General features: G+C 42.4%; 1 protein-coding gene across 1 annotated transcript; it reads left to right on the top strand.

Annotated features, from left to right (window-relative positions):
- Window positions 1-259: 259 nt before the first annotated feature.
- Window positions 260-24,475, top strand: LOC138775576 (mitogen-activated protein kinase kinase kinase 5-like). The gene is made up of 4 exons (XM_069955970.1): window positions 260-387; window positions 13,373-13,543; window positions 20,183-20,295; window positions 24,330-24,475. Exons 1-4 carry the CDS (start codon window positions 260-262, stop codon window positions 24,473-24,475), a joined length of 558 nt encoding a protein of 185 aa, XP_069812071.1.
- The last annotated feature ends 902 nt before the right edge of the window (window positions 24,476-25,377 follow it).

The raw sequence follows: 25,377 nt of genomic DNA, 5'->3' as shown, positions 1-25,377 counted from the left end.
ACAGTTTCCAGAGCCAATTTCTGGGACTCGGGCAGACAGGTAATCAATGCTTACCTTAAAAATCACAAATATAGAATGTCACTGAATAGCATATTACGTATGTTTTTATGTATTTTTTTTTTTTATCTCCAAAAAACCAATGACCACTTTAATAGACTTCAGAAAGTGAACTAAAAAAAGTTATGCATGTATCTATACACAGATGTATAAAACTAGACCAGCCTTTCACCATTATAATTTTAATAATTTTTTCTCTCTTATGAATGGCTCATCTGTGAAGGAATATGATTCCATTGTAAAGCTAGTGGAGACGCTAGAAAGACTGCCGACCTTTGATTTGTCCTCCCATCTCCACGTGAAGTTTCACTATGCATTTGCCCTGAACAGGTGAGAATAATTCTCTGGTAACTTTTGCATAGTTACATAGTTATAATGTATGCCCTCCTTTTACATTATTCCCATTCTAAACAGAGAATGCAAAATGTATAATTCTTTGATGGTGCTCTGCCTCACAATTGCATTAAGGAAAATGTGCTGTCCTAGCATCCATCATACAGTGCGCCTGTCCATGGATTTATGGCAGCAATATGGATGTAATGCTAGCTGGATGGGTTAACTACTGTTTTATGAACCTGCTTTCTAATCAGCCATGTCACTTTTATGAGCACGTTTATCAATTCTGTTGCAGCACAACCCATAATTCTATAATATTGTCTGTATGTAACAGTGGTCATATATTGAAAATAGAAAATTATTGACCAGCTCTCTAAGCAACCAAGATATTAGTCAAATTCATTTACTATTTTAGAATGGTACTTTAGGCTAGATTCACACCAGATGGATTGACAGCGGATTTCATGCTGCGATACGCATCTAAATCTGCTGTGGATCCCTTCACTGTCACTTTAAATACAATTTTATACTCACAGCAAAATTGTCATCCCCCTGGTGCATACATTACCGGGTCCGCACTCTGGCTTGCTTCAGGGGCTCCCGGCGTCTGGACATCGTGCTCAGCTTATCAATACGCTTCCCCGCTGCAGCCATTGATTGGCTGGGTGGGCCATCCACACGCCAGAAGCCCCCGAAGCAAGCCAGAGTGCATGTGTGGTCATGTGTGGGGGGAAATCACCCACTGCCAGTTCCTAGCGGGACTCCAAATTATCAGTAGAGGAACTTTACAAGCTTGGGAGACATGACACAGACGCAATATTCTGTGAAACAACCTATTTAAATTTATATATACAGAGGTGCCTTGGATTGCAAGCATAATTCATTCTGGGACTGTGCTTGTAATTGAAATCACTCTTAAACCAAAGCAAATTTTTCCCATAAGAATCATAGAAATGCAGACAATTGGTTCCAAACCCCAAAAATAATTATTTATTATTCTGAATAACATCTAAAACAAATGAATAAACATTCAGAAACAGCAGAATATGTGATATTATAAGTTACTGTACAGTAATGTAGAGGATAGGAAACACAAGGGCTGACAGAGACTGCAGGGAGCATGAAGGAACGAGCAGGGCAGACGTGGGCACATACATGCAGCACTCTCTGTCCGGGGAGAGAGGGGTTACAGCTATGGAGAAATTACCTTCACAGTCCTGTCCCCTGATGTGGGCCCCAGCCTGAAGTGGATCTGCTATGATTTGGAAGGTGAGGGAGACTTCCTGGGTCAGAGTACAGGGCTGTAGACCCCGCTATGCAGACCATGCCCCTCCCCCACTCCTGCTCCCACCCAGTACAGGGAGCTCTTAAACCAAAGCAACGCTCACCAAAGCAAACCAAATCACAATTTTGAAAAACTCCAACCTCTTAAACCAAATTGCTCTTAAACCAAGGTACCACTGTAAAGGAAAAAGATGGCATCCAACCAAGAAGGACATGGGCAGTGTCCAAGTTCCTATTGGTTAGATGTTACATACATATTAACTCTTATTCTGATTGTAGTGTGTGTCGGTTACATATTCTATTACCCAGCACCTGAGTGGCTAAGATTAATTAAACAACTTATTTAGATTTGTAACCTATGGTCCAGACTCTAAGATGCTACAACAATAGTATCAATGGAGCTCATGGCCTCACTTGTTCTCTTCAAGGTGTCTGAACAATGGGTGTTTACAAACAATATAATACACACATTCAACTATTACCCATTTTTATCTCCTTCCAAGGTGTGTCCACAACTTCTACAAACACCATCCTACATACATTCTATGTTTAACTATTTACATCCCTTACATATGCATCAGGCCGCAGGGTGGTTAAGGGGGCTGCCTGTTATATACTGACAGTGGGATGATCATTTTTTATTATGATGGTATATGGCATTTATTTATGTTATATAATTATTTCTATTTTGGGTTTCCAAAAAGTTTTATTAAGTTTTTTGTTTTGTTCCGCAAACAATTGCAAATGAAAGAGCATCAAGTGTACAAAGTAGCCCACAATCGGCAATGTATGACCATACATCAAATAAAATAAATCCAACAGTTTAAAGTGGAAGCTATCATTGACAGCAGAAAAGGGTGTAACTAACATCACATCATTTTTAACCATAGTCCAATGTCAGAACTACCGGGCAGACCGAAACGTCGTCTGCTAAATTCAACTAAACAAAGACCCCGGGTTCCAGCGTCCGGTGGGACCGGGGCCGAGGAAGCACTAAGAGAGAAACAGAAAAGAGAGAAAAAGAAGAGTCAGACAAGACATACCAGGAAAAACAGGAAAGGGATTAAGGGGAAGAGGGGGAGGGAAGGGGGGGGAAAGGAGGTAGTGTAAGGCCCCCGCACCACCCAAGCCCGTACAACCGCAGGGGCGTCCAAGGCCAACAACCCTACGTAGAGGATGATATATAAGAAATCCAGGGCTGCCAGACCTTTAGAAATTTTTCTTCCCTATCGTGAAGAAGAGCATGCAGCCGGTCATTGACCATAACCCAGTTGAGTTTAACTCTCACCAATTCCAGGGGTACCGCCCCTTTTTTCCATGAGGTGGCAATCGCTATCTTGTCCGCCAGAAACAGAAATGAGGCAAACTGTTGTACGGCCTTGGACGCCCCCGGGACCCTCACATTCAGCAAGGCAACAGAAGGACACATGCACACATTGCACTGTGTCAACGAGAATAATTGAAAATTTGTCTCCAAAACCGTTTTACCTTTGGGCAGTCCCACCAAATGTGGCTCATGGTACCAACTCCACCACATTGTCTAAAACAGAGCGGTGAGTAGTTAAGAACCATTTTAGCAATACGAGCCGGGACCAAATACCAGCGGAGAAGAACTTTATAATTGGCCTCCACCAAAGCCATGTTAATTGAGATTTTAGCAGTATTGGATGCTATATCCTGCCATTCCCGTGTGGAGTAGGAAAGAGCCAAATCCCTTTCCCACTGCACCATGTAACTTAACTTATCTGAAGGTGTGGTGAAATGGGCATACAACAGTGATAAAACATGCTTCCCTGACGGGGGAATTAATACATAAACCTTCAAAAAACGTAGTCACAGTTACATCCGCACATCTATCTTTCCAAGCAGTGAGAAATGAACAATCTGGTTATATCTAAAGTGTTCAGCTTCAGGCAATTTATGAATTGTAACAAAAAAATTTCTAGGGCGAATGCCTTGTCTATTAAAAAAGTTGCCAATTCTGTATAAACCCTTGTCAGACCACCATTTAAAGACAGAGGAGCGAATGCCTGGGGCAAATGCAGGGTTGGCAAAAAGAGGAGCAGCCGGAGTGTGATCCGATCCCAAAGCAAAAGAACGATTAAGCTGATCCCACAGGGACAGCATAGAAGAAAGGAGTGGGCATAAGATCAGTGGACGTTTCTTCATAGCAAGCCACGGCAACAGATCCAGCGGGAAGGCCGGGCAAGCAGATTGTTCAATGGGAACCCAGCCGGGATGGGCAGCGGTACGATGTAAAGAAACGATTGGGGCCAGGCGGGCAGCGTAGTAATATTTAATTATATTAGGCAGACCAAGGCCTCCATTAGTCCGGCTGGAGTACAGTGTCCGTTGAGGCACCCGACAACGACGAGGACCCCATATAAAAGCCAAGATCTCCCTCTGTAGACCCCGGAGAAAGGGAAGTGGGATATCAATGGGGACCGTACGAAATAAGTATAATAATTCGGAAGTAGGGTCATTTTAACCTGCCGCGATGCGGCCCAACCAGGAGGGGTTAAGAGTGACCAAAGTTTCAGATCCTCATTCAGTTTCTTCTTAAGAGGGATAAAGTTTGAAGAGAAGAGGGAGGAAAGAGAAGACGTAAGGTTGATTCCCAGATATCTTAGCTTATCTTCTCTCCAACGCATCTCAAAATTTAACTGGATCAATTTAGGCGGCCGCGTGGGGGATATTTACATTCAATATTTCTGACTTACTATGGTTTAATTCGCAAACCCGACACCTTAGCAAACTTATCCAGTAGGCTATAGACATTCGAAGAGAGGTCAAGGGGGAAGTGAGTAGTAACAGGATATCATCCGCATAAAGCGCACACTTATGTTGTTCACCATTCACCTCTATTCCTTTAATGCTCCCATGTGCCCTAATCAGACGCGCTAAGGGTTCTATTGCAAGAATAAATAGAATGGGGGACAGAGGACATCCTTGTCTAGTTCCGCGTTCTACCCCTATAGCAGGAGACATATGACCCTTAATGTTTACCCCGAGCTGTAGGGTGAGAGTACAGGCCTCGCAAGAGAGTTAAAAAATTTGGACCGAAGCCCCATTTATCTAGAATATAGAACAAATATTCCCAATCAGGGAGTCAAAAGCTTAATGCAAGTCTAACGACAAACACAAAGCTTGTTTGGAGGAGGTCGGAGCCCACTGCGATTGCACCAGGGATACAAGGTCTATCACCCTCCTTGTTTGATCCGCTGACTGTCTATTAGGGACAAAACCCATTTGATCTATGTGAATATATTGCTCTATAAAGGAGTTAATGCGTGTGGCCATAATTTTAGTAAGGATTTTAATGTCAACATTAATAAGAGATATAGGCCTATAATTTTCACAAAGGAGATGATCTTTATCGGGCTTGGGGATTACCGAGATATAAGCCTTAAGTGAGTCAGAACAGAGTTCAGACCCCTCTCTCAAAGAGTTAAACAATAAAACTAAATGTGGGGCTACAATGTCCACAAATTTTTTATAATAAAAGCTGGAGAAGCCATCAGGCCCTGGTGCGGAACCGCGTTTAAGCCCTTTAATGGCGCTCTTTACCTCTTCCAGCAAAACGGGATCATCCATTAAGTCTTTGTGTGCTGCTGCTAAAGTCTGCTGCAAATCCAAATCTGCGAATAAGGATTGCTCCATTGGTTTTTGAAACTCACCCTCCCGTTTATAAAATTTAGAAAAAAAATCTATGAAAGGCCTCTAAGACTGAGGGGGGATGCTGTGAAACAGACCCATTAGGGAGCCTCACAGTGGGGATAGCCGTATGTCGAAACTTTGGAGACAAACGTTTAGCTAAGAGAGACCCAGGCTTATCACCCTGACTAAAGAATCTATACTGCGTCCACCGCAGGCTTTGCTCTGCCACCGAGGTCAGACAAATATTCAGTTCAGTCCTCGCTACTTCAACTTTAGATAACAGCCCAGGGCTCGGGTTCCTTTTATGGAGGGTGCACAGCCGCTTGTATTCTATAGTTTTTGACCGTAGAGTAGCATCCCTCTCCTTTTTGAGTGTAGAAGCTAATTTAATTACGGTACCCCTAATCGTGGCCTTATGGGCCTCCCAATTAATCGCAGGCGAGGTCTCATGAGGTAAATTAACAGCAAAGAAATCTTGAAGACCTGAAAGGACTTCAGTGCAAGCTACAGGATTGGTCAGTAAGGTCTCATTTAATCTCCAAGGCAGAAAAGCGGGGGTAATCCAGAAAGAATCTAGCACCACTGAAACCGGGTCATGATCAGACCATGGTATAGGGGAAATACTAGCCTTAGAAAGATTAAAGGAGAGTTGCGAAGAGAGAAGAACATGGTCTATACGAGAATAGGAGGAATGAGCTACAGAGAAATAGGAATAATCTTTGGTAGTAGGGTTCGCTGCCCGCCAGGCATCAATCAAATCGTAAGTATGAAACAATTTGGCCAGTAGAAGGCCCTGCTAGGAAGGGGCTCTGGACTTGGACAGTTCTCCAGGTTTTCTGTCTAGAGAAGTGTCCAAAGCCAAATTGGAGTCGCCAGCAAAAATCAGGCGCCCCTCGAAGTGGGGTGCTAATAGTTTAAACATGTTTTGGAAAAATTGTACCTGTCCCGTATTGGGTGCATAATAGGATGTAAAGGAGACTGGGGAGCCTTGCAGAGTACCCGTCAGCAACAGGTAACGTCCGTCAGGGTCGCTATAAGAATTGGATAGCGTAAAATCAACCGATCTGGAGAAGAAGATGCCCACTCCTTTCTTCTTTTCGTCCGCCAAAGCTAAAAAAAACACAGGATAATGGTTATGCATGAATTTTGGTACAGAATGCGTGGAGAAATGAAGTTCTTGCAAAAAAAACAACATCAGCCTTAGCCATCAGCCATAGAATGATATAACTGAAAAGCTTTTTCCTTTAGTTGGACTATTCAAAACCCTGGACATTGTGTGTAACAACCTTGAGGTCAGACCTATGGGACGCCATTATGTATGTTCTGAACACTCTAAGCATCAAGCCAAGGGGGAGCAAGGGACAGAGGGACAAACAAGAGGGAAAAGAAAAGGAAGGGGACAGAAAAGAAGAAGTTAAGAGAAAATCTACAAGGGACCAAGGTCCCCAAAACAGGACCTTAAGAGATTGCCCCCCCATAATTAGATGAGCAAGCTCAGGAGGTCAGGGAGAGCACAAGGGCAAAACCCCATCAGTACATGGCAGCCTATCGTGGGTCAAGCTCCCTACATGAAGCCAAAACAGTAACATAAATCAAAGAAACATTACTGAATAAGCAAGGGTACTATAGAAACGGTGACAGTCCAGAGCATATTCACACCAAAGTCCAAGGACAGGACATGCTCAAACATCAATTAGGCCATCACTTAGGCCGCGATCTTGAACCCCCTTTCCACAGCGGAGAAATCGAATCTCTTTCCTTTGCAGAATTTGTAGCAGAGGTTTCAACGTGCGGCGCTTTTGGATCGTACTGGGAGCCAGGTCCGCATATATCTGGATGGGCATGTCGCGGAGCATCAACTCAGGATTATCTCGAGCAGTTCTCAGCAATTTTTCCTTTGCCATATAGTAGTGAGGCTTAACCACAACATCTCTTGGAAGGCCGTCAGCCCTGGGCGCCGCCAGAGCCCGATGAACCCTATCTAGGTCATAGTAGCGGTCCGGGAGATCAGGAATGAGAAGATGAAACAGTTCTTTAACCGCTTCCTCTAGGTCCGTGACACTCTCAGATAGGCCTCTAATACGGAAATTTTCACGGCGTGACCTATTTTCAAGGTCTTCTATTTTTGCGTGTGCTACATCAAGTTGATCATATAGCTCCCCCATGCAGGAAGAATGTTGGTTAACTGTGTTCACAGTAGCATCTATTTTAGATTCCATCGCCTCTAACCTCACCCCCAGTTACTGAAAGTCAGATTTCAAGTCAGCAGTAATCCTGGAACAGGCTTTCCCCAATTCTTGCTGTAAAAGTAATGAAAATCTGGACAGGAGAACTTTATCAGGAGAATAGTGCATCATGTGTGCAGAGTTTCTGTCCTCCATGTCACCTCAAAAATAATCTGGGTGTAATGGTGGAGGGGGAAGAGGAAAAGGCCAATCTACTAAATACATTCTTCTCTACTGTATTCACAGAGGAGAATCCCATAACAGACGACATGACTAGGGATAATGTTAATCCTCCCATAAATCTCACCTGCCTAACACAACAAGAAGTGGGGAAACGCCTTAAAAACATTAAAATCCATAAGTCACCGGGCCCAGAAGGTATCCATCCTAGGGTTTTGCAAGAATTAAATACTGTGTTGGACAGACCGTTATTCCTATTATTTAAAGATTCTATTACGACAGGGATTCTTCCACAGGACTGGCGCATAGCTAATGTGGTACCAATATTCAAGAAGGGGTCAAGGAGTGATCCTGGAAACTACAGGCCTGTAAGTCTAACATCTATAGTAGGTAAAGTATTTGAGGGGATTGTAAGAGATGCTATACTGGAGTATCTTAATGAAAATAATCTTATGACGCAGCACCAGCATGGATTTATGAGGGATCGGTCCTGTCAGACTAATCTGATCGGCTTCTATGAAGAGGTAAGTTATAGACTGGACCTGGGGGAGGCTGTGGATGTTGTGTATCTGGACTTTTCAAAGGCATTTGATACTGTGCCGCATGAAAGGTTGGTCTACAAAATGAGGATACTGGGACTCGGGGAAAACGTATGCAAATGGGTAAGTAACTGGTTGTGTGATAGAAAACAGAGGGTGGTCATTGATGGAACATATTCAGATTGGGTTTTAGTTACTAGTGGGGTACCACAGGGGTCAGTGTTGGGTCCACTTCTTTTTAATATTTTTATTAATGATCTTGTAGAGGGGCTACAGAGTAGAATCTCCATTTTGCAGATGATACTAAACTGGGTAAAGTAATCAGTACAGAGGAGGATAATATCATATTACAGAGGGATTTGGAGAAGCTAGAGGCTTGGGCGGAGAAATGGCAAATGAAGTTTAATGTGGATAAATGTAAGGTTATGCATTTGGGCCATAGAAATAATAAGTACAGTTATGTGCTAAATAATAAAACACTGGGTAAAACTACTTCCGAAAAGGACCTGGGGGTATTGGTGGACAGTAAACTCAACTTTAGTGATCAGTGCCAGGCAGCAGCTGCCAAGGCTAATAAAATAATGGGGTGCATCAAAAGAGGTATAGATGCTAAAGATGAGAACATAGTTTTGCCTCTTTATAAATCACTGGTCAGACCACACATGGAATACTGTGTACAGTTTTGGGCACCGGTATATAAGAAGGACACAGCTGAACTAGAGCGGGTGCAGAGGAGGGCAACAAAGGTCATTAAGGGAATGGGTGGGTTACAGTACCAGGGACAGGTTATCACGCTTGGGGTTATTTACGCTAGAAAAAAAGACGTCTTAGGGGCGATCTGATCACAATGTACAAATATATGAATGGACAGTACAGAGATCTTTGTAGTGGTCTTTTTACTCCTAGGTCTGTAACAATGACAAGGGGGCATCCTCTACGTCTAGAGGAAAGAAGATTTCATCATCAGCATCGACGCGGGTTCTTTACTGTACGAGCGGTAAGACTGTGGAACTCTCTGCCACATGATGTTGTCATGGCTGATTCATTAAATAAGTTCAAGGGAGGCCTGGATGATTTTCTTGAAAAATATAATATTACAAGTTATGGGCATTAGATTTCTGGTGATACGTTGATCCGGGGATTGTTCTGGTTGCCATTGCAGTCGGGGGAGGGGGGGGGGGGGGGGGGGGGAGTTTCTCCCTGTGGTGGGGCGTTTGTCTTCTGCCCCATAGGGGTTTTTCGCCTTCCTGGATCAACACAGTAGGATTTTCCTAGGTTGAACCTGATGGACTCTTGTCTTCTTTCAACCCTATTTACTATGTTACTATGTTACCTCCCTCCATTTCATGTCTGTCCGGGCTGTGCTGGCTGGGTGCCAAGTCAGAACTTGACTGACTGAGGGCTATGTCCGCATTACTTTATCCAGGGCCGAGCCCTGTGTATCCTGGTCCCCAAAGATGTCAGAGGAGGGGCTGGGTGATCTGGCGCGGGTGGACGCCATGGGGGACTGGGCAGTTATTACCTCCTTCCTGGGAGAAGCCTGCCGTCCCGTGTCGCTCCTGGGGGAAGCTTGTGAGGCTGCACGCTGAGGCAAGATGGCGCCGGACCGAGTCTGCTGCGGGGAGGGCCGACGCTGCGCAGCGACATGAGGAGCTGCTATGTGGCCGGTGCCCTTGCTTTTCTTGCCCGTCCTCGTCGCCATCCTGTAGCCCGGACAGTCACCAAGCTTTTCGGGGAGAATAGGAGCCGGACCGGAGCGTATATTCGCTTATTTAGCGCTGCCGAGGCTGGCGGGACTGCGGAGCTCAGCAGGACGCGTCCGCCATGAACCCCGCGCGCATGCGCTCTCAATTATTTCTATTTTGTATTTACATAGCACATGCCACCATAGCCTGGTGGGAGATATATATATTATATCTGTGCTTTTATACATCCTCTAGTGCAGGGATGTCAAACTCAGGCCCTCTAGCTGTTGCAAAACTACAAGTCCCATCATGCCTGGACAGCCACAGCTTTAGCTTTGGCTGTCCAGGCATGAGGGGAATTGCAATTTTAAAACAGCTGGAGGGCCTGAGTTTGACACGTCTGCTCTAATGCGTCCCTATTAATTAAATCTTCTATTACTATGCAAGGATTTAGAGGACTATAGTTTTCTTTAGGATTGTCCACTTAGCTAAGCAGTGACTGGGGCGGGACACCGTTGCAGTCACTGACTGGCTGAGCAGGCAATCCATCAGCAGGGCTGGGGCCGTTACGTAACAGGAAACCGCGACATTTGGCAGCTGTCTGAAAGAAGAGTGGCACTACAGGTGCACGGGGACGGGTAAGAACTTTTTCTTTATTATGTTCCTATACCCCTCTGCCTGCCAGTGATTTTTTTTTCATGAAACTTCTTCTTAAATACTAAAATCCAAAATCTTTAATCATCCATTGCGGCACCTGGTAGGCATAAGAGCGGAGCCACAGCGGCATGTAGTCACGCTGCCTCCGCCCTTTTTCCAGCTGCTCACGCTTGATTGGCAGGCAGAGCAATTGGGTTTATTAGGCAAATGTGCCATTATCTGCATTCAAAAAGACTTTTTCCTGGTCCCCCCCCTCCCTCCTCTCTCTCATTTACGGTTCATTATCAGGAAATCTCGACCCTTTTACATCAGACGTGCCCTGTGTAACCTATGGAGAGGGAAGGGGGAGGAGGGAGATTAGTTGCCAGCAGAAAGCAGAGAACAAAGGATTACACAGCGGGAGCTGTGTGAAAGTCGGTATTCAGAGGTCAGAGAGGTCAGGGCTGACTTTAGAGGAGATAACCCCGTGATATAGCTGTAAATTAATTCTTTGTTGTCCTGTTTTGGTGCCTCATCTTATTCAACCCCTCCCCCTTTCATAAGAGAACCATGAAGACAGGGGGGGAGAGCTTCAAACTGCTTTTTCATGATAAAAATGCATTTTACGGCTAATAAACTCAATTGCAAAGTTTCTTAAAATCAATTTCTGCAAAAATATTTTAAACAACAGTGACACTTTAGAGGGGTAGTGCGGCGTTTAACTTTTATTCACTAAACACATAACACATAACAATCAGCTGCTCAGCCGCGATTGGCTGAGCATAACTGTGCTCAGCCAATCGCGGCTGAGCAGCAGATGACGTGGCGGGGGGGGGAGGGTACATTCACTTGAATAACACACATTACAAAGTTTGTGTAACTTTTGCAATGTGTGTTATTTACTGAATAAAAGTTAAACGCCTGCACTACCCCTTTAAAGCGACTCTGTACCCACAATCTGACCCCCACCCCCCCCACCCAAAACCACTTGTACCTTCAGATAGCTGCTTTTAATCCAAGATCTGTCCTGGGCTCTCGTTTGGCAGGGGATGCAGTTCTTGTCATAAAAAACAACTTTTAATCCGGCAGCGCTGTGTCTAACGGCCCGAGGCTTACATTTGTATATGCGTTAGGCTGGCACACCCTCTCTGTCCTTCCTCCCCACCCTCCTCATCATTAGGAATCCTCCAGGCAGATTGCTTCCTATTCCCCACCTGTGTGTATAATGAACATGGGCTGGATCGTTAATACACCTGTGCAAAGCTCAAACAGCAGTAAATGTTCCTGGATCATTCCTAATGATGAGGAGGGTGGGGAGGAAGGACGGAGAGGTGGTCCCAGCCTAATGCATATACAAATGTAAGCCCGGCCGTTAGACACAGCACTGCAAGATTAAAAGTTGTTTTTAATACAATAACTGCATCCCCTGCCGAACGGACCCCAGGACAGATCTTGGATTAAAAGCAGTTATCTGAAGGTACAAGTGGTTTGGGGGGGGGGGGGGACAGATTGTGGGTACAGAGTCGCTTTAAGTTCTCAGTGCTCAGACTGCCAATAAGCCGTTATTGGCTGGGAAGAGGGCAGCATGTCTACATGCTGCTGCTGCAGCTCTCATGCCTAGATAGGAGATATGAGATTAGATTAGATTAGATAAAATAAAAAAGATTAGATAGAATAAATAGATAAGAGATAAGAGATAGATTAGATATATAGGTGATAGATTAGATAAGATTAGATAGACAGCCATTTTCTGTGTGCTTATAAGTATTGGATTTATGTTTTAGTAGAGACTGTAGCAAAAAGATATTTGACTGCCCATGATGGAAGGAAAGAATGTTTGTTTGTATCTTTCTTTCTTTTGTTTTTTTGGTGTTGTATTAATATGCAAAAAATATGCAAACATTTGCCATAAAAAGCATCCGATAACAAAAAGCAAAGTTCTATAGTGAGATCAGGAATGCATAGCGTAGGTTAACTACCTGATGTCTGTGATGTTTTCCATCATATCTTCACTTTCCATTAAGGCTGCATTCACACGTTCCGGGAAGTTGTCCGTGCTCACGGATCTGTGCGTACGGACAATTTTACAGCCCATTGCTTTCTATTGGGCTATTCAGATGTTCAGTTATTTCACGGATTCGTGATCCGTTCCATTTAAAAATAAGACATGTCATTACTCGGAACGGATGCACGGAAAGGATTCCCCATAGAATTCAATGAGATCCGTGTTTTTCACGGATGTACACGGATGTGACAACCGTGTTCATCCGTGAAAAACATGGATGTGATGTAATCAATGTAATTTAAAATGCTTTAACACAGATCCATGAAAAAAACTGACACTGATACAAAACGGATGCAAAACAGATGAAAAACCGACTGTTTTGCACGGATCACGGAGGTAGCTGCCGGACCACAATCACGGACCGGGAAAAACCCTGAACGTGTGAATGCAGCCTTAGGTTTTTTAGTGACTTGCCAACTTATCCTGACGCTCCTGCAAATGCAGAACTCCAGTAAGAGAAATGAGTAATGTGATAATACATGTAATATGAGTTCCCTGTAGACTTTTACATTCATCCACGCTTGAGACACAAAGCAATCTCAGAACCAAAAGATATCTTGGAAAGGTAACTTGAAAGCAACACAATATGCTATTTATATTTCTTGCTTTCTGTTTTTCGACTGTTTCGATTTTACTGTTTCTTAGCTGTATCCCTGTATATCATTATTTTCATTCTACATATTGTTTGTTTGTTTTTTTTTTGTTTAGGAGGAAGCTGCCTGGGGATAGGGAGAAAGCTCTAGAGATTATGTTACCTATGGTGCAACATGAAGACCAGGTTGCCTCTGATGTGTACTGCTTGGTGGGAAGAATCTACAAGGATATGTTTCTGGATTCTAACTTCACTGATGAGGAAAGCCGAGACAAAGGCATATGTTGGTTAGTATGCGATGAAACCGCTCCTCCAGCCAGTTTTTATAGGCCTCCTTTTATTTATTGAAATATTTTATGCTGCTTCCAGCCAACTTTTAGCATAATATCAAGCATATGTGACTACAAGAGAAGGTTATCATATGCTTGTCATGAAAAATATTAGTCCTGGCAATAGAGCAGCTTTTATGTCAGTTTACCTGTTTTGCTTGCCCTAAAGGATAAGTCCCATGAAATTGAAAAAAAGAAGACAGGAAACATTGTTAACAAAGTATACTTACCCATCCTTGTGCCCTGTAGCTCTGCTCCCTAGTACAGGTGACAGCTGCCAGCCTTCTGCCGCTATTCCAGCTGTAACGTCACATACCTAGCTGAGTGATTGTCATCTCACCCAATCAGTGACTGGGGAGAGACATTTTGCAGCTGAAAGAGCTGGGTATGTGATAAACCTGGTTTCGGCCGTCAGTGAGACATGGAAGCTGTGCTACAGAGGCACAAGGACTGGTAAGTATACATTGTTAAATTCCTGCTGTTTGTTAAATTGCCTTTTAATTTTCATGGTACTTTACTTTAAGTCGTCTTGGAAAATCTAAGGTAAAGGGGTGCTCCAGCGAAAAAATGTTTCTTTCAAATCTGGTGTCAGAAAGTTATATAGAAATGTAAATTACTTCTATTTTAAAATCTCAAGTCTTCCTGTACTTATCAGCTGCTGTATGTCCTGCAGAAATTGGTGTATTCTTTCCAGTGTGACAGTGCTCTCTGCTGCCACCTCTGTCTATGTCAGGAATTGTCCAGAGCAAAAGAGGTTTTCTATGGGGATTTGCTCTAGCTCTGGACAGTTCCTGACATGGACAGAGATGGCAGCTGAGGGCACTGTGTCAGACTGGAAAGAATACACCACTTCCTGCAGGACATGAAGCAGCTGATAAGTACTGGAAGACTTGAGGTTTCTTGAGAAAGAAGTAAGATAGATTTGTATAACTTTCTGATACCAGATGATTTAAAAAACATGTCTTTTCTCCAGAGTTAACTATAACAGGAGTCTATTCAGATAAGGTGGCAGTAGGTTTACTAAAATGCAAGTGCTTGGAATTTTTAGTGCAGTGTGAACACAGCCTACAGACATCATTGCATCAATCTGTGTTCTTGTTTGCAATAACTGTATGTTAAATTATTGCCACACACTATTTTTGACTAAAAGTAATGTTCTTCTTACACAATCATAAGACCACGGGCAATTACAGGACTCAGCAAAGCAAGACTGGATTAATATTTCATGCTGTATTAATACATATTTAATTTCTTTAATAATCATATTTTTGATGTCCCGCAGTTAATTTTTAATGTTGGCTTCAGCAGCATAGAGTAGCATGATTTATTTCCTTCATAACATTTTGTGTTCCCATGCACAGCAATAACACACTTTCAATGCTTTTACATTAGTCATCTTTTTTTTTCTTATTTTTACATTAGTCACAGTGACCTTTTTTTAGCAGTAGTTACTATCCTACCTATAAGCAGCGTAGAACACAATATATCTTGGATAAGGGTTTGTTCAGCTGTAAATATTGTGTATCAGCAAGCATTTGAATCACCATGTAGTGCAAGTAAAAATCACTTTCACCTTTCTTCTTTTGTTTGGCACTTCCTTCTCTGGCTTCTGTAACACACAGCAGAGGGCCACTGGATTTACTTTTATTACTATTACTAACTATCTTCCTCTCATTAAAGTAGGATTCATGCCAGAAAGAAATGTTTTCAAATCAACTGGTGTCAGACAGTTATATCAATTTGTAAATTACTTTTTTTAAAAAATCTTCAGTCTTCCAGTACTAATCAGCTGCTGTATGTCCTGCAGGAGTGCTGTATTTTCTCCAATCTGACATGGGTGCAGTAGCAAATCCCTATAGAAAACCTCTCCTGCTCTTGGCAGTTACTGTCGTGGACAGAAGGGGCAGCAGGGAGCACTGGTAAAGAATACACCACTTTCTGCAGGGACATACAGCAGCTGATAAGTACTGAAAGACTGGATATTTTTAAATAAAAGGAATCCATAAATCTATATAACTTTCTGACACCTTAGAGCTGTCTCCCTATATTATCACCAGGATTAGTGATGGAACAGTAACATTTTATCTATCAGATAATTCATTACCATGAATCCGAAATAAAGTCATTTTATTATTACATCCTGGCAGGTGAGTGCCACTATTATTCATATGATTGCTGATAACAGATGTTAAAAAAAAAAAAAAAAAAATATATAATATATATATATATATATATATATATATATGCTGTCAGTTCCAGATCACACAAGCAGTGGCTCCTGCTGCTGTGTCTCCAGGCCTAAAGATACAGACTAGGTCTTGCAGTTCTCAACTCAACCAATGGCAGTGTGGCTCTTGCTGAACCCCGGGGAAGGGTTAACATTGATGTTTGTTCCTGTCCTCATGCCCACTGTATTAGATATGTTACAGGTGCATCTCAGGAAAATAGAATACCATTGAAATGTAATGTATTTCAGTAATTCAATTCAAAGATTGAAACTCATATCTTATATAGATTTGTTACAGATTGATTTCAAGTGTTTATTTCTTTGAATTTGATGATTATGGCTTGCAGCTAATAAAAAACTAAAAGTCAATGTAAAATTTTAATTGCAAAAAAAAGTTTTTACCCGCTACTTACTCCAACAATCCTTGCTTAATGTAGAGGTTGGAACTGTTCGTCTCACCGGAGAAGGAATGCAAAGGACCTCACCTGTGAGTGATCAGGCGTTGTAGCATGGATAAACGAAACCTATTCCAGCAATCCAATAAAATCCAGTATTTATTGTAAAGAATCCATAAAAATCATTATATACAAAAACGCAAGTTCTCTGAAAATGCTAGACGCGCTTCAGCTCGCTCTGAACCTTGATCACAGCATATAGGAGACTTGTACAAAGACTAATTTATAAGCACAAAAAAATCTCAGGAAATCACCTGTAGACAATTACATCACATGACAATGCAAGAACCTTCCCCCTATGGAAGGGCAGAACAAATACATAGATACATACAAGTAATGAAAAATGGAGATCATGTGAATACAATAGACATAACAAGTGAACAAAAAAATTGTAAAAAAAAATACAATAATGAAAAACATATGTGACAAAGCATTTTGGATATTGTAATTAAAATATTACTATGCTCTACTTTAATCATGTACAAGTCATATCAAACAGAGAACTTAAGATTATTATCATGCAAAATAGAAAGAATATTATATGTAAAACAGAAAATAAAAAAATTGTGAAAAAGTTCAGTATTGTAAATACTCAGGGTCAGCTAAAGAACAAAATATACCTGCAAAGGTTTCCTAAAGACCCTTTTACATATCAGCTATATGCATTTCTAGGAACACTTAAGCCGGTTATGGGATGAATAAGAGCCAGAGATTAGCCAGCGAGCCAGCAGATGCCCGCTCGTTGGCTGATATGATCTTTTGTAGAAATTAAAAAATTATTATTATCAGCCACACAGTTGTGTGGAAACAGATGTGAAGCTGATAACAATGAATGGTAATGGCCGCACAACAATATAGCACACTTACCCCTCCCCACTTTTGGTGTGTCTTCAACTGCACTTAAGCCAGGATCACTAGAGGCTGCAGTGCAGAGGAAAATGCCATGCAGACAGGAGCTGAAGGGGTTTAGTGTTGCGCTGTTGCCATGTTGCATTTGTGCTGAGAACACAATGTGGGAACACAGCCTTCAGCCCTTGGTGAGTTCTCTTCTTTGCAGCGCTAGCCTTGGTAGCTAGCATGGCTGAGAAGAGCACCCTCTCAGTGCTTCCTGAGAAAGTAAGTGTATTCTATTGCATCTTTGCAATTCAAGTACTGGGAGCGCCGCACTCAACCCCAGGAGCATAAAACACACAGGTTGGCTGCAAGTTTTGCTACCCATTGAAATACTTGGGTAGTAAATCTGCTGCGTATTTCTGGCAACTTTTGCTGCGTAAAATATGCTGCTATACAGTACATATGAATGGAGCCTGTAGAGAACCAGTCATGCAGAAGTCACTGTTACAGCTCTAAATAGGCTCCAGTAGGTGGGAATCTTGCTGGCAACCACACTACCTGGGAGTGTCAGCCCTCCTATACACAGACGCTCCCAGGGAGGCATGGTTGCCGGCAAGATTTCCCGCCAGCCGTGACACGGAGTGACTCCGGTGCACACAGGATTTATGTAGAGGGGCACAAATCAAGCATCGGCACTGTGCAGATATTTGTAACCCAAGTGCTAAAAATACCACCCCCTTCTGTATACGTGTAGAAAGTGTTGATCTGCATTTTTACAATGTGCCAGTTGTGTAACCTATCACTTCCTGGGAAACCCCATTATTTGTAGGAGACAAATACAGAAAAGCTTTCTCAACATGTAGCATTTTCTCTTTTGTGATGTAGTAATTGTAGTAATAGAAATTTTTTCCTCTCCTTTTGTGTTGGTTGTATATATCTTTTATGTATGGTTCTGTTGTCTGCAGAGTACATCTGTCATTTAACAAACTTCCTTATTTTGGTTCTCATATTTACTATGGCAGCCCTGGAGCTATTGTATTGTGTAAGTGTTTAGAAGAACAATATCTGCAAAACAGGAGACAGTTTTACCATACAGTAGGAAAAATAAGTACACGTACTACACTGCCAATTTTTGCATGTTTTCCCACCTACAAAGAATGGAGAGGTATGTAATATTTATGGTAGGTGACTTCACCTGTGAGAGACAGAATCGATAAAAGAAATTCCAGAAAATCATAGTTTGGTTTTTAAATAATGAAATTGCATTTGATTACATTAATAATTATTTGATACAAAAGAAAAACAGAAGTTAATATTTGGTCCAGAAACCTTTGTTTGCAGTTACAGAGGTTGGAGGTTTCCTGGAGTTCTTGACCAGGTTTGCAGACACTGCAGCAAGGATTGTGTCCCACCTTCTCCAGATCTTTCAGATTTCGGGGCTGTCGCTGGCCAACATTGAATTTCAGCTTCCTCCAAAGATTTTCTATTTGGTTCAGGTGTGGAGACTGGCTAGGGCACTCCAAGACCTTGAAATGCATCTTACGTAGCTGCTTCTTTTTGTTTGTTTTTTTTGTTTGTTTTTTTTAATTCATTTTTTATTGGAGCCACCCCTTAGTTGCCCTGGCTATGTGTTTCAGGTGTTTGTCATGCTGGAAGACCCAGCCACGACCCAGCTTCAGGAAAGCTGAGGAAAGGAGGCTTTTGGCCAAAATCTCACGGTACATGGCTCAATCCATCCTCCCTTGAATGCGGTGCAGGTGTTGTGTCCCCAAAGTATGATGCTTCCACCCCCATGCTTCATGTCTGTGACTGTGTTCTTGGGGTTGTACTCATCCTTCTTCTTCCTTCAAACACATAGTGGAGCTGATATCAAAAAGTTCTATTTTGGTCTCATCTGACCACATGACCTTCTCCCATGCCTCCTCTGGATCATCTAGATGGTTATTGGTGAACTTCAAACGGGCCTGGACAGTTGCAGGCGTGAGCAATCATGTTGCGATCAAAAGCAGTTGTGGCTTGTAACTCAGCAGGGTCGTGTGGCAACATTGGATATAAGGATTATTTCATGTGGCGGTGCTCCATGGAAAATCGCACTTATATGAAGAATAATGGGGGGGAAAAAAACGTTCTGTCTCGAATAATGGCTCAGGGAACACATTACCTTAGAAATTCACATTCCAAAAGATGTGTAAAAGCCCTATTTTGAAGAAAAAGCACCCCCTCTCTCCTTTTTTTGTCTTTTTTCAGCTGGCTGGACCAGGATGAGGTGCTCACGTACCTGCTCCTGTCACGCAATGCCAGGTAAGTGAGCACAGCACCCTTGTGCTAGCCAGCTGAAAAAAAGGAAGGTAAGGAGGTATGTAAATTATCAAAACTAAATTTATTTACCTAATGGAAGGCTAAGAGGTCATATGATATTGTATAAATATGTTAATAACCCCTATCAAAACCAATATAATAATTTTGAAGATTTGGTCACTGTGTATGGCTTAGGGAAGTGTGTGGCTTAGGGAAGTCCTCTTTTAAAATATAAATAAAAGCATTACTTATACTAACAAAGAAATGAACTACCGCTGCATTTTTTTCGTATCTAAGCTGTAAAGCATTTGATAATGGCTGATGTGCACAAATATCTGAGTTACACATATAGCTCTACTACACAAAGCGATTATCGGCCATTACAGACGATAATTGTGTCGTGCAACAATCAGCCGACTTGCATGATGCCGGTTCATTATTGTCTTTTAATGTCTATCAACATGTTGAAAGACAAACAAGGAGGAGAGAAATGTTCTGCTATCATCGCTCCGTGCTATAGAAGCAGTGGAAGCAGACTGCTGCTATCTCCTATGAGCTCCCCGCGAGAAATGCAGAATATTGATCCCATGATCTGTTGATTTGCAAGTATTGTTTTTTTACTCTGGCAAACTGGTCTGTTATGCTAAACTGGTTATAAAGCGAAGCAAGTAGACCACCAGTGAGTAGAGACCAGGAGGTAGCGAGTGATGGAATATTATACAGGAGGCTCTGGATGTTAACTTTTGTGTTTATAAGTCATTCCCAATTTGTTTGGTTTTATAGGTATAGGAGAGCGTTTGAGTCTGAGCCAACTCTTCAGTCTGGAATCAATTATGCAGTGCTCCTCTTGGCGGCTGGACATCAGTTTGATTCTTCATTTGAACTCCGTAAAATCGGTAATTTGACAAATTTCTAGTTTCCCTGTCCACGCTATGCACTACTGCTTTACAGGAAACAAAGTTCTGTAAATAGTCATAAAGAGACACTAGAAGGTACTGTGTTATTGAGGTTTAACTGTGGCGAAACATAAATACTACCTTGTGGGGTCTATATGTATTGGATGTGTTTATGACATGAGATTTTATTAAATTTTGTGGACGAAGTTACTATTTTGGAATCTCTAAAACGGTAAGATTTATCAATAATATCGCAGGATTAAAATTTGTTGCTGCTGCAACTGTGTTTAAGTTCTGCAATATCCTCTTTGTAAAGGCAGAGTGTAATAGTCCTGAGGTAGGTTTTCTTAAAAGTTTTTCTTTATGCTTTTAAACAACAATAGAATACAAAACATTGAAAAACAATCACTCTTAATCTGGAGCCATGTAGTATACAAAGTATACTAGAAAATGAAAAACAACATTTGGAAAAAAAACTCCGTTACAACAGAATGATCTGCGTAGCACCCATTCTCAAATGAGGGCAGAATAGTCGACAATAAAGACATTGGGGGAGATTTATCAAACATGGTGTAAAGTGAAACTGGCTCAGTTGCCCCTAGCAACCAATCAGATTCCACCTTTCACTTTCCAAAGAGTCTGTGTGGAATGAAAGGTGGAACCTGATTGGTTGCTAGGGGCAACTGAGCCAGTTTCACTTTACACCATGTTTGATACATCTCCCCCATTGTGTGTTACATTTGTATTCAGAGCTGACACAAAATTCATTCGCTCACTATCTTCACACATGGCTAGGGAACTGTGCCTCATCCCTCAACCTAGCCAGTGTCGTTTGAGCCGACAACCATGGCTTCTAAATATGATAGAAGCATGCTGGATACCTCTAGCTGAATAGGTGACTTTGTACATTCCCAGGTCCTCGTCTACGAGTTGTATCCAGTGAGAGAGAGTGGGATGCTTAGGGCGTTTCCAATTAAGTAGGATGGTGTTGCGAACATAGTAGAGGCGTATTCTGTAGAGCAGTGCTTCTCAATTCCAGTCCTCAGGCCTCACCAACAGGTTATGTTTTGAGGATATCCCATACAAAAAACAGCTGTGATAATACCTGATGCACTGACTATAATTATATCACCTGTGAAATGCTAAGGAAATCCTCAAAACATGACCTGTTGGTGAGGCCTGAGGAATGGAATTGAGAAGCACTGCTGTAGAGTATACGACTATACTTGGTGAGGACCGAGGCATTAACCAAGCCTAGTAAGCTATTTTCTGGGGCACTTACTTCAGGAAGACTCATCTCTGTATTCAACAGATGGTGCACCTTGGACCAATAGTCTTGGATAACTGGACATGACCAGATCATATGTATCCATACCCCCCTCCCCTTTAGGGTAGCTTCACACGTACTGTATCGCACCAGATTTTCTGCTGCGGATCCGCAGCGGATTTGATTAAATGAATAAACACAGCATCAAATCTGCATAATTTAATACTGTGTAAATTCATTTAGTCAAATCTGCTGCGAATCCGCAGCAGAAAATCTGGTGTTATACGGTACGTGTGAAGCTACCCTTTATAAGATGCCATATGTAAAAATTAAAATCAGGATTTATAAAAGACACAGGGTTCCCATGCACCAGAATGCAAAGCGATAGGGGTAATGCAAAGGTAAGATATTATGCAAATAACAGGTTCCAGCAGCACCTTAGGTAGGATAGGCAAGTAGATTGTGGATGCACGCTAGAAGACCATCAATTCTAGTAGATGGCATAGTAGTGGGTCTGGGTCTTTTTCAAGCAAACATTAAAGGTGTTATCCAGTGCTACAAAAACATGGCTACTTTCTTCCAGAGTTAGCACTACTCTTGTCTCCAGTTCAGGTGTGGTTTGCAAATAAGTTCCATTCACTTTAATGGAACGGAGTCACAAAACCCCACCCAAACTGGAGACAAGAGCCATGTTTTGTAGCACTGGATAACCCCTTCAAGACTGCAGCAGGATGAGAATGAGCTCTATACACAATTAAAGGGGTCCATCGTGCAGAGAGAGTATGATGAGTACGGCACTACATGTGTGTCCAAACTAGACGTAGGGCACAGTAGGTGATCAGACTCTACGGGTGGTGCTCTATGTTACAGGAGTTCCAGATGCATACAGCAACAATAGGATAATAGAAACATGGCACTCACCGCTCGTTGTCTTCTCAGTTTATTTATTCATACAAACTATGTGCATAGACAGGTATATGGGAGGACGCCCTAGCGTTAGCAGCGACAGCTGTTTCTTGCCTTCCGGCACTTCGTCACTTCCTTGCCTTCCATGACGAAGTGCCGGAAGGCAAGAAACAGCTGTCACTGCTAACGTTAGGGCTTCCTTCCATATACCTGTCTATTTATTTATTTATTTATTTATACAAAGTATGTGCATAGACAGGTATATGGAAGGATGCCCTAGCGTTAGCAGCGACAGCTGTTTCTTGCCTTCCGGCACTTCGTCACGGAAGGCAAGGAAGTGACGAAGTGCCGGAAGGCAAGAAACAGCTGTCGCTGCTAACGCTAGGGCGTCCTCCCATATACCTGTCTATGCACATACTTTGTATATATAAATAAATAAATAAAGTGAGAAGACAACGGGCGGTGAGTGCAATGTTTCTATTATCCTATTGTACAATTAAAGGGGTACTCCACTGGCTATATATATATATATAAATATATATATTATATATATTTTTTTTTGCTAATACATTGCTTTAACAATAAAGGTATAGTACTTTGCAACAGTAAAGGGCAACACAGGTCCCTCTGCTGACACCAACATTTGTGTTGGGAACTGCAGGAGTATTAAAGCCTTGCTGTACTTGATCCTATGCCCTGTCCTAGTGCTGCCGCACAGTGATATACAGAACAGGGTTTCAATCCCCCCATTTATATTCTTATATACAGTACCCAGAGAGGAGGCTGCCTGACACTATAGCACAATGCCGCAGTCTCTTCACTTCGAGCTATGATTGCTATCATCGCTCGCTCTGCTATTGGTTCTAGTACATGCAGATTCCGCTTGCTGTGGAGAGGCTGCACCACTGTGCTACAGCGACAGGTGGCCTCCTCCATGGATACTGTATATTACAATTTACAGTATGCGAGGGCAGCATCCTGTCCTGTATAGTGCTGTGCGGCAGCACTTGATCAGAGCAGAGGATTGGGAACTGCAGGGCTTAGGGCCCAATTCCACGGGCCAAGCAACGATGTAAACGAGCGCCGATCTAGCCTATTCCACGGCCCCAATGATCGTTAAGCGAGGGCTGCAGGGACATCGTTACCGATGTCCTTGCAGCAATACATTACCTGTCGGGGCTTCTCCTGCGCTCCGTCTTCCTCCCCGGCGGCGTTGCATCAGCTTCGATGCGGCCTGATTGAGCTGTCAGACTGCTCCGTCAATCACTGGCCGCGGCGGACCCGGCCATTGATTGGCTGAGCGGTCTGACTGCTCAGTCAGGCCGCTCCGGAGCTGCTAATGCTGCGAGCAGGACCTGGGGAGGAAGACTGAGTGCAGGAGAAGCCCGGACAGGTAATGTATGCTGCACTTCTCAAGTCGTCGGTCACCCGCCGCGCACCGCTATTCCACCGTAGCGATGCGCGGTGTGGGACCGATGATTTTAGGTCTGGCCCTAAATAAACTATCAGCCGATGACACGATCATCGGCTGATCGTTTTCTCTATTCCACCGAGCGATAATCGGCCGAATGGGACTGATTTGGCCGATTATCGCTCCCGGAGAATAGGCCCCTTAGACAGCCCTGCACTTTCCTACACAATCATCAGTCTTTAGTCTTGGAGTACCAGCATATGTAAGTGAGTTTTTTTTAGAGATTTTTTTTAGTCCTACAAGTGCTCCTTTATAGAATCTGTATGAAGTATTTAGTATATGGTATATCTATCTTAAGATACAAATAAAAAGAAGTGAGGGCAGTCTGGAAACCCTACGTGGACTTTCTCTGGCGGTAACCTTCTTTGTTTCTGTTTTGTCCATAAACAGGGGTGAAAATTAGCAGTTTGCTTGGTAAAAAAGGAAACATAGAGAAACTTCAAAGTTACTGGGATGTCGGATATTATATGGGAGCTAGTGTTTTAGCAAATGACCATACAAAAGTAATCCAAGCTGCAGAAAAACTTTTAAGATGAAGACACCTGCATGGTAAGTTGCTGTTTTTTATACCGTTAGATTAGCTTAACTGGCTCCAACTAAATTATAGCATTGTTCCTATGCAACTGTAATGCAATTCTTTATAGATTGTAAATAGACATGAGTGGAACTGAAGCATTCTAGAGTCAGATTGTGCGGCAGTGGTGGCTGAAGTTGAATGCCTAGGGCTGCATCCAACTTCTGCAGCCACTGCTAATCAAATGCTGCATGATCGGACTTGAGCATGCTCCAATTGTGCTCATCTGTAATTGTGAACTATACAAGCGTGATAGACAAGTAAAGGAACCAGTTCTCATGGTCACCAACAGTAATGTATCAGTTTCTATCAAAATCCATAAATAGAGTAAACTTGTTGTTACAGGTAAATACATACGAATACAATAAAAAATAAAAACACATGAACTTATACGGTAACCTCATAAAGAAAAATAATTCTAAAGATTAAAACATATGTAACAATATAATGCTTCTCATGATCTTTAGCGAGTTGGATATTTGCATAATCAGTATTGATCGTGCTGTGATTTCCTTATAACCATTAAAGATAGCAGGAAACAACTCTTATTAAGAGCGTGTGCTGCCTAACACTAGTTCAAGACAGCAATGTCCACAATTGATAGCATGATAATGTTGTAATAAAAAAGTATAATCTGTACTGATCACTGTAGCAAAAGGCAGGTGGCACTGATGTTCCTTGGCGATGTAGTAGCTTGAACACAGGGGTACCTCGGTTCTCAAACTGGTCCAGACACTTAGATTCTCAAACAGTATTTTCAAGAAAAGTTTGCTTTAGTTTTCAAACTCGTGCTCGGTCCTCAGTCACTTTTTTGCTACCCAGGCTTGAAGTACAGTAAAATCTGATTTTGCATCTGAATTCAAA

The sequence above is a fragment of the Dendropsophus ebraccatus genome, unplaced genomic scaffold (assembly GCF_027789765.1).
Source record: "Dendropsophus ebraccatus isolate aDenEbr1 unplaced genomic scaffold, aDenEbr1.pat pat_scaffold_1784_ctg1, whole genome shotgun sequence".
Classification (NCBI taxonomy): Eukaryota; Metazoa; Chordata; class Amphibia; order Anura; family Hylidae; genus Dendropsophus; species Dendropsophus ebraccatus.
This window is presented reverse-complemented; position numbering and strand designations above follow the sequence as displayed.

Excerpts from the sequence above, each read along its gene's own strand:
- LOC138775576 (XM_069955970.1), top strand. The coding sequence starts at position 260 with ATGAATGGCTCATCTGTGAAGGAATATGATTCCATTGTAAAGCTAGTG. Across the intron at positions 388-13,372 it reads TATGCATTTGCCCTGAACAG|GAGGAAGCTGCCTGGGGATA; the intron begins GTGAGAATAATT and ends TTTTTTGTTTAG. Across the intron at positions 13,544-20,182 it reads CGAGACAAAGGCATATGTTG|GTATAGGAGAGCGTTTGAGT; the intron begins GTTAGTATGCGA and ends TTGGTTTTATAG.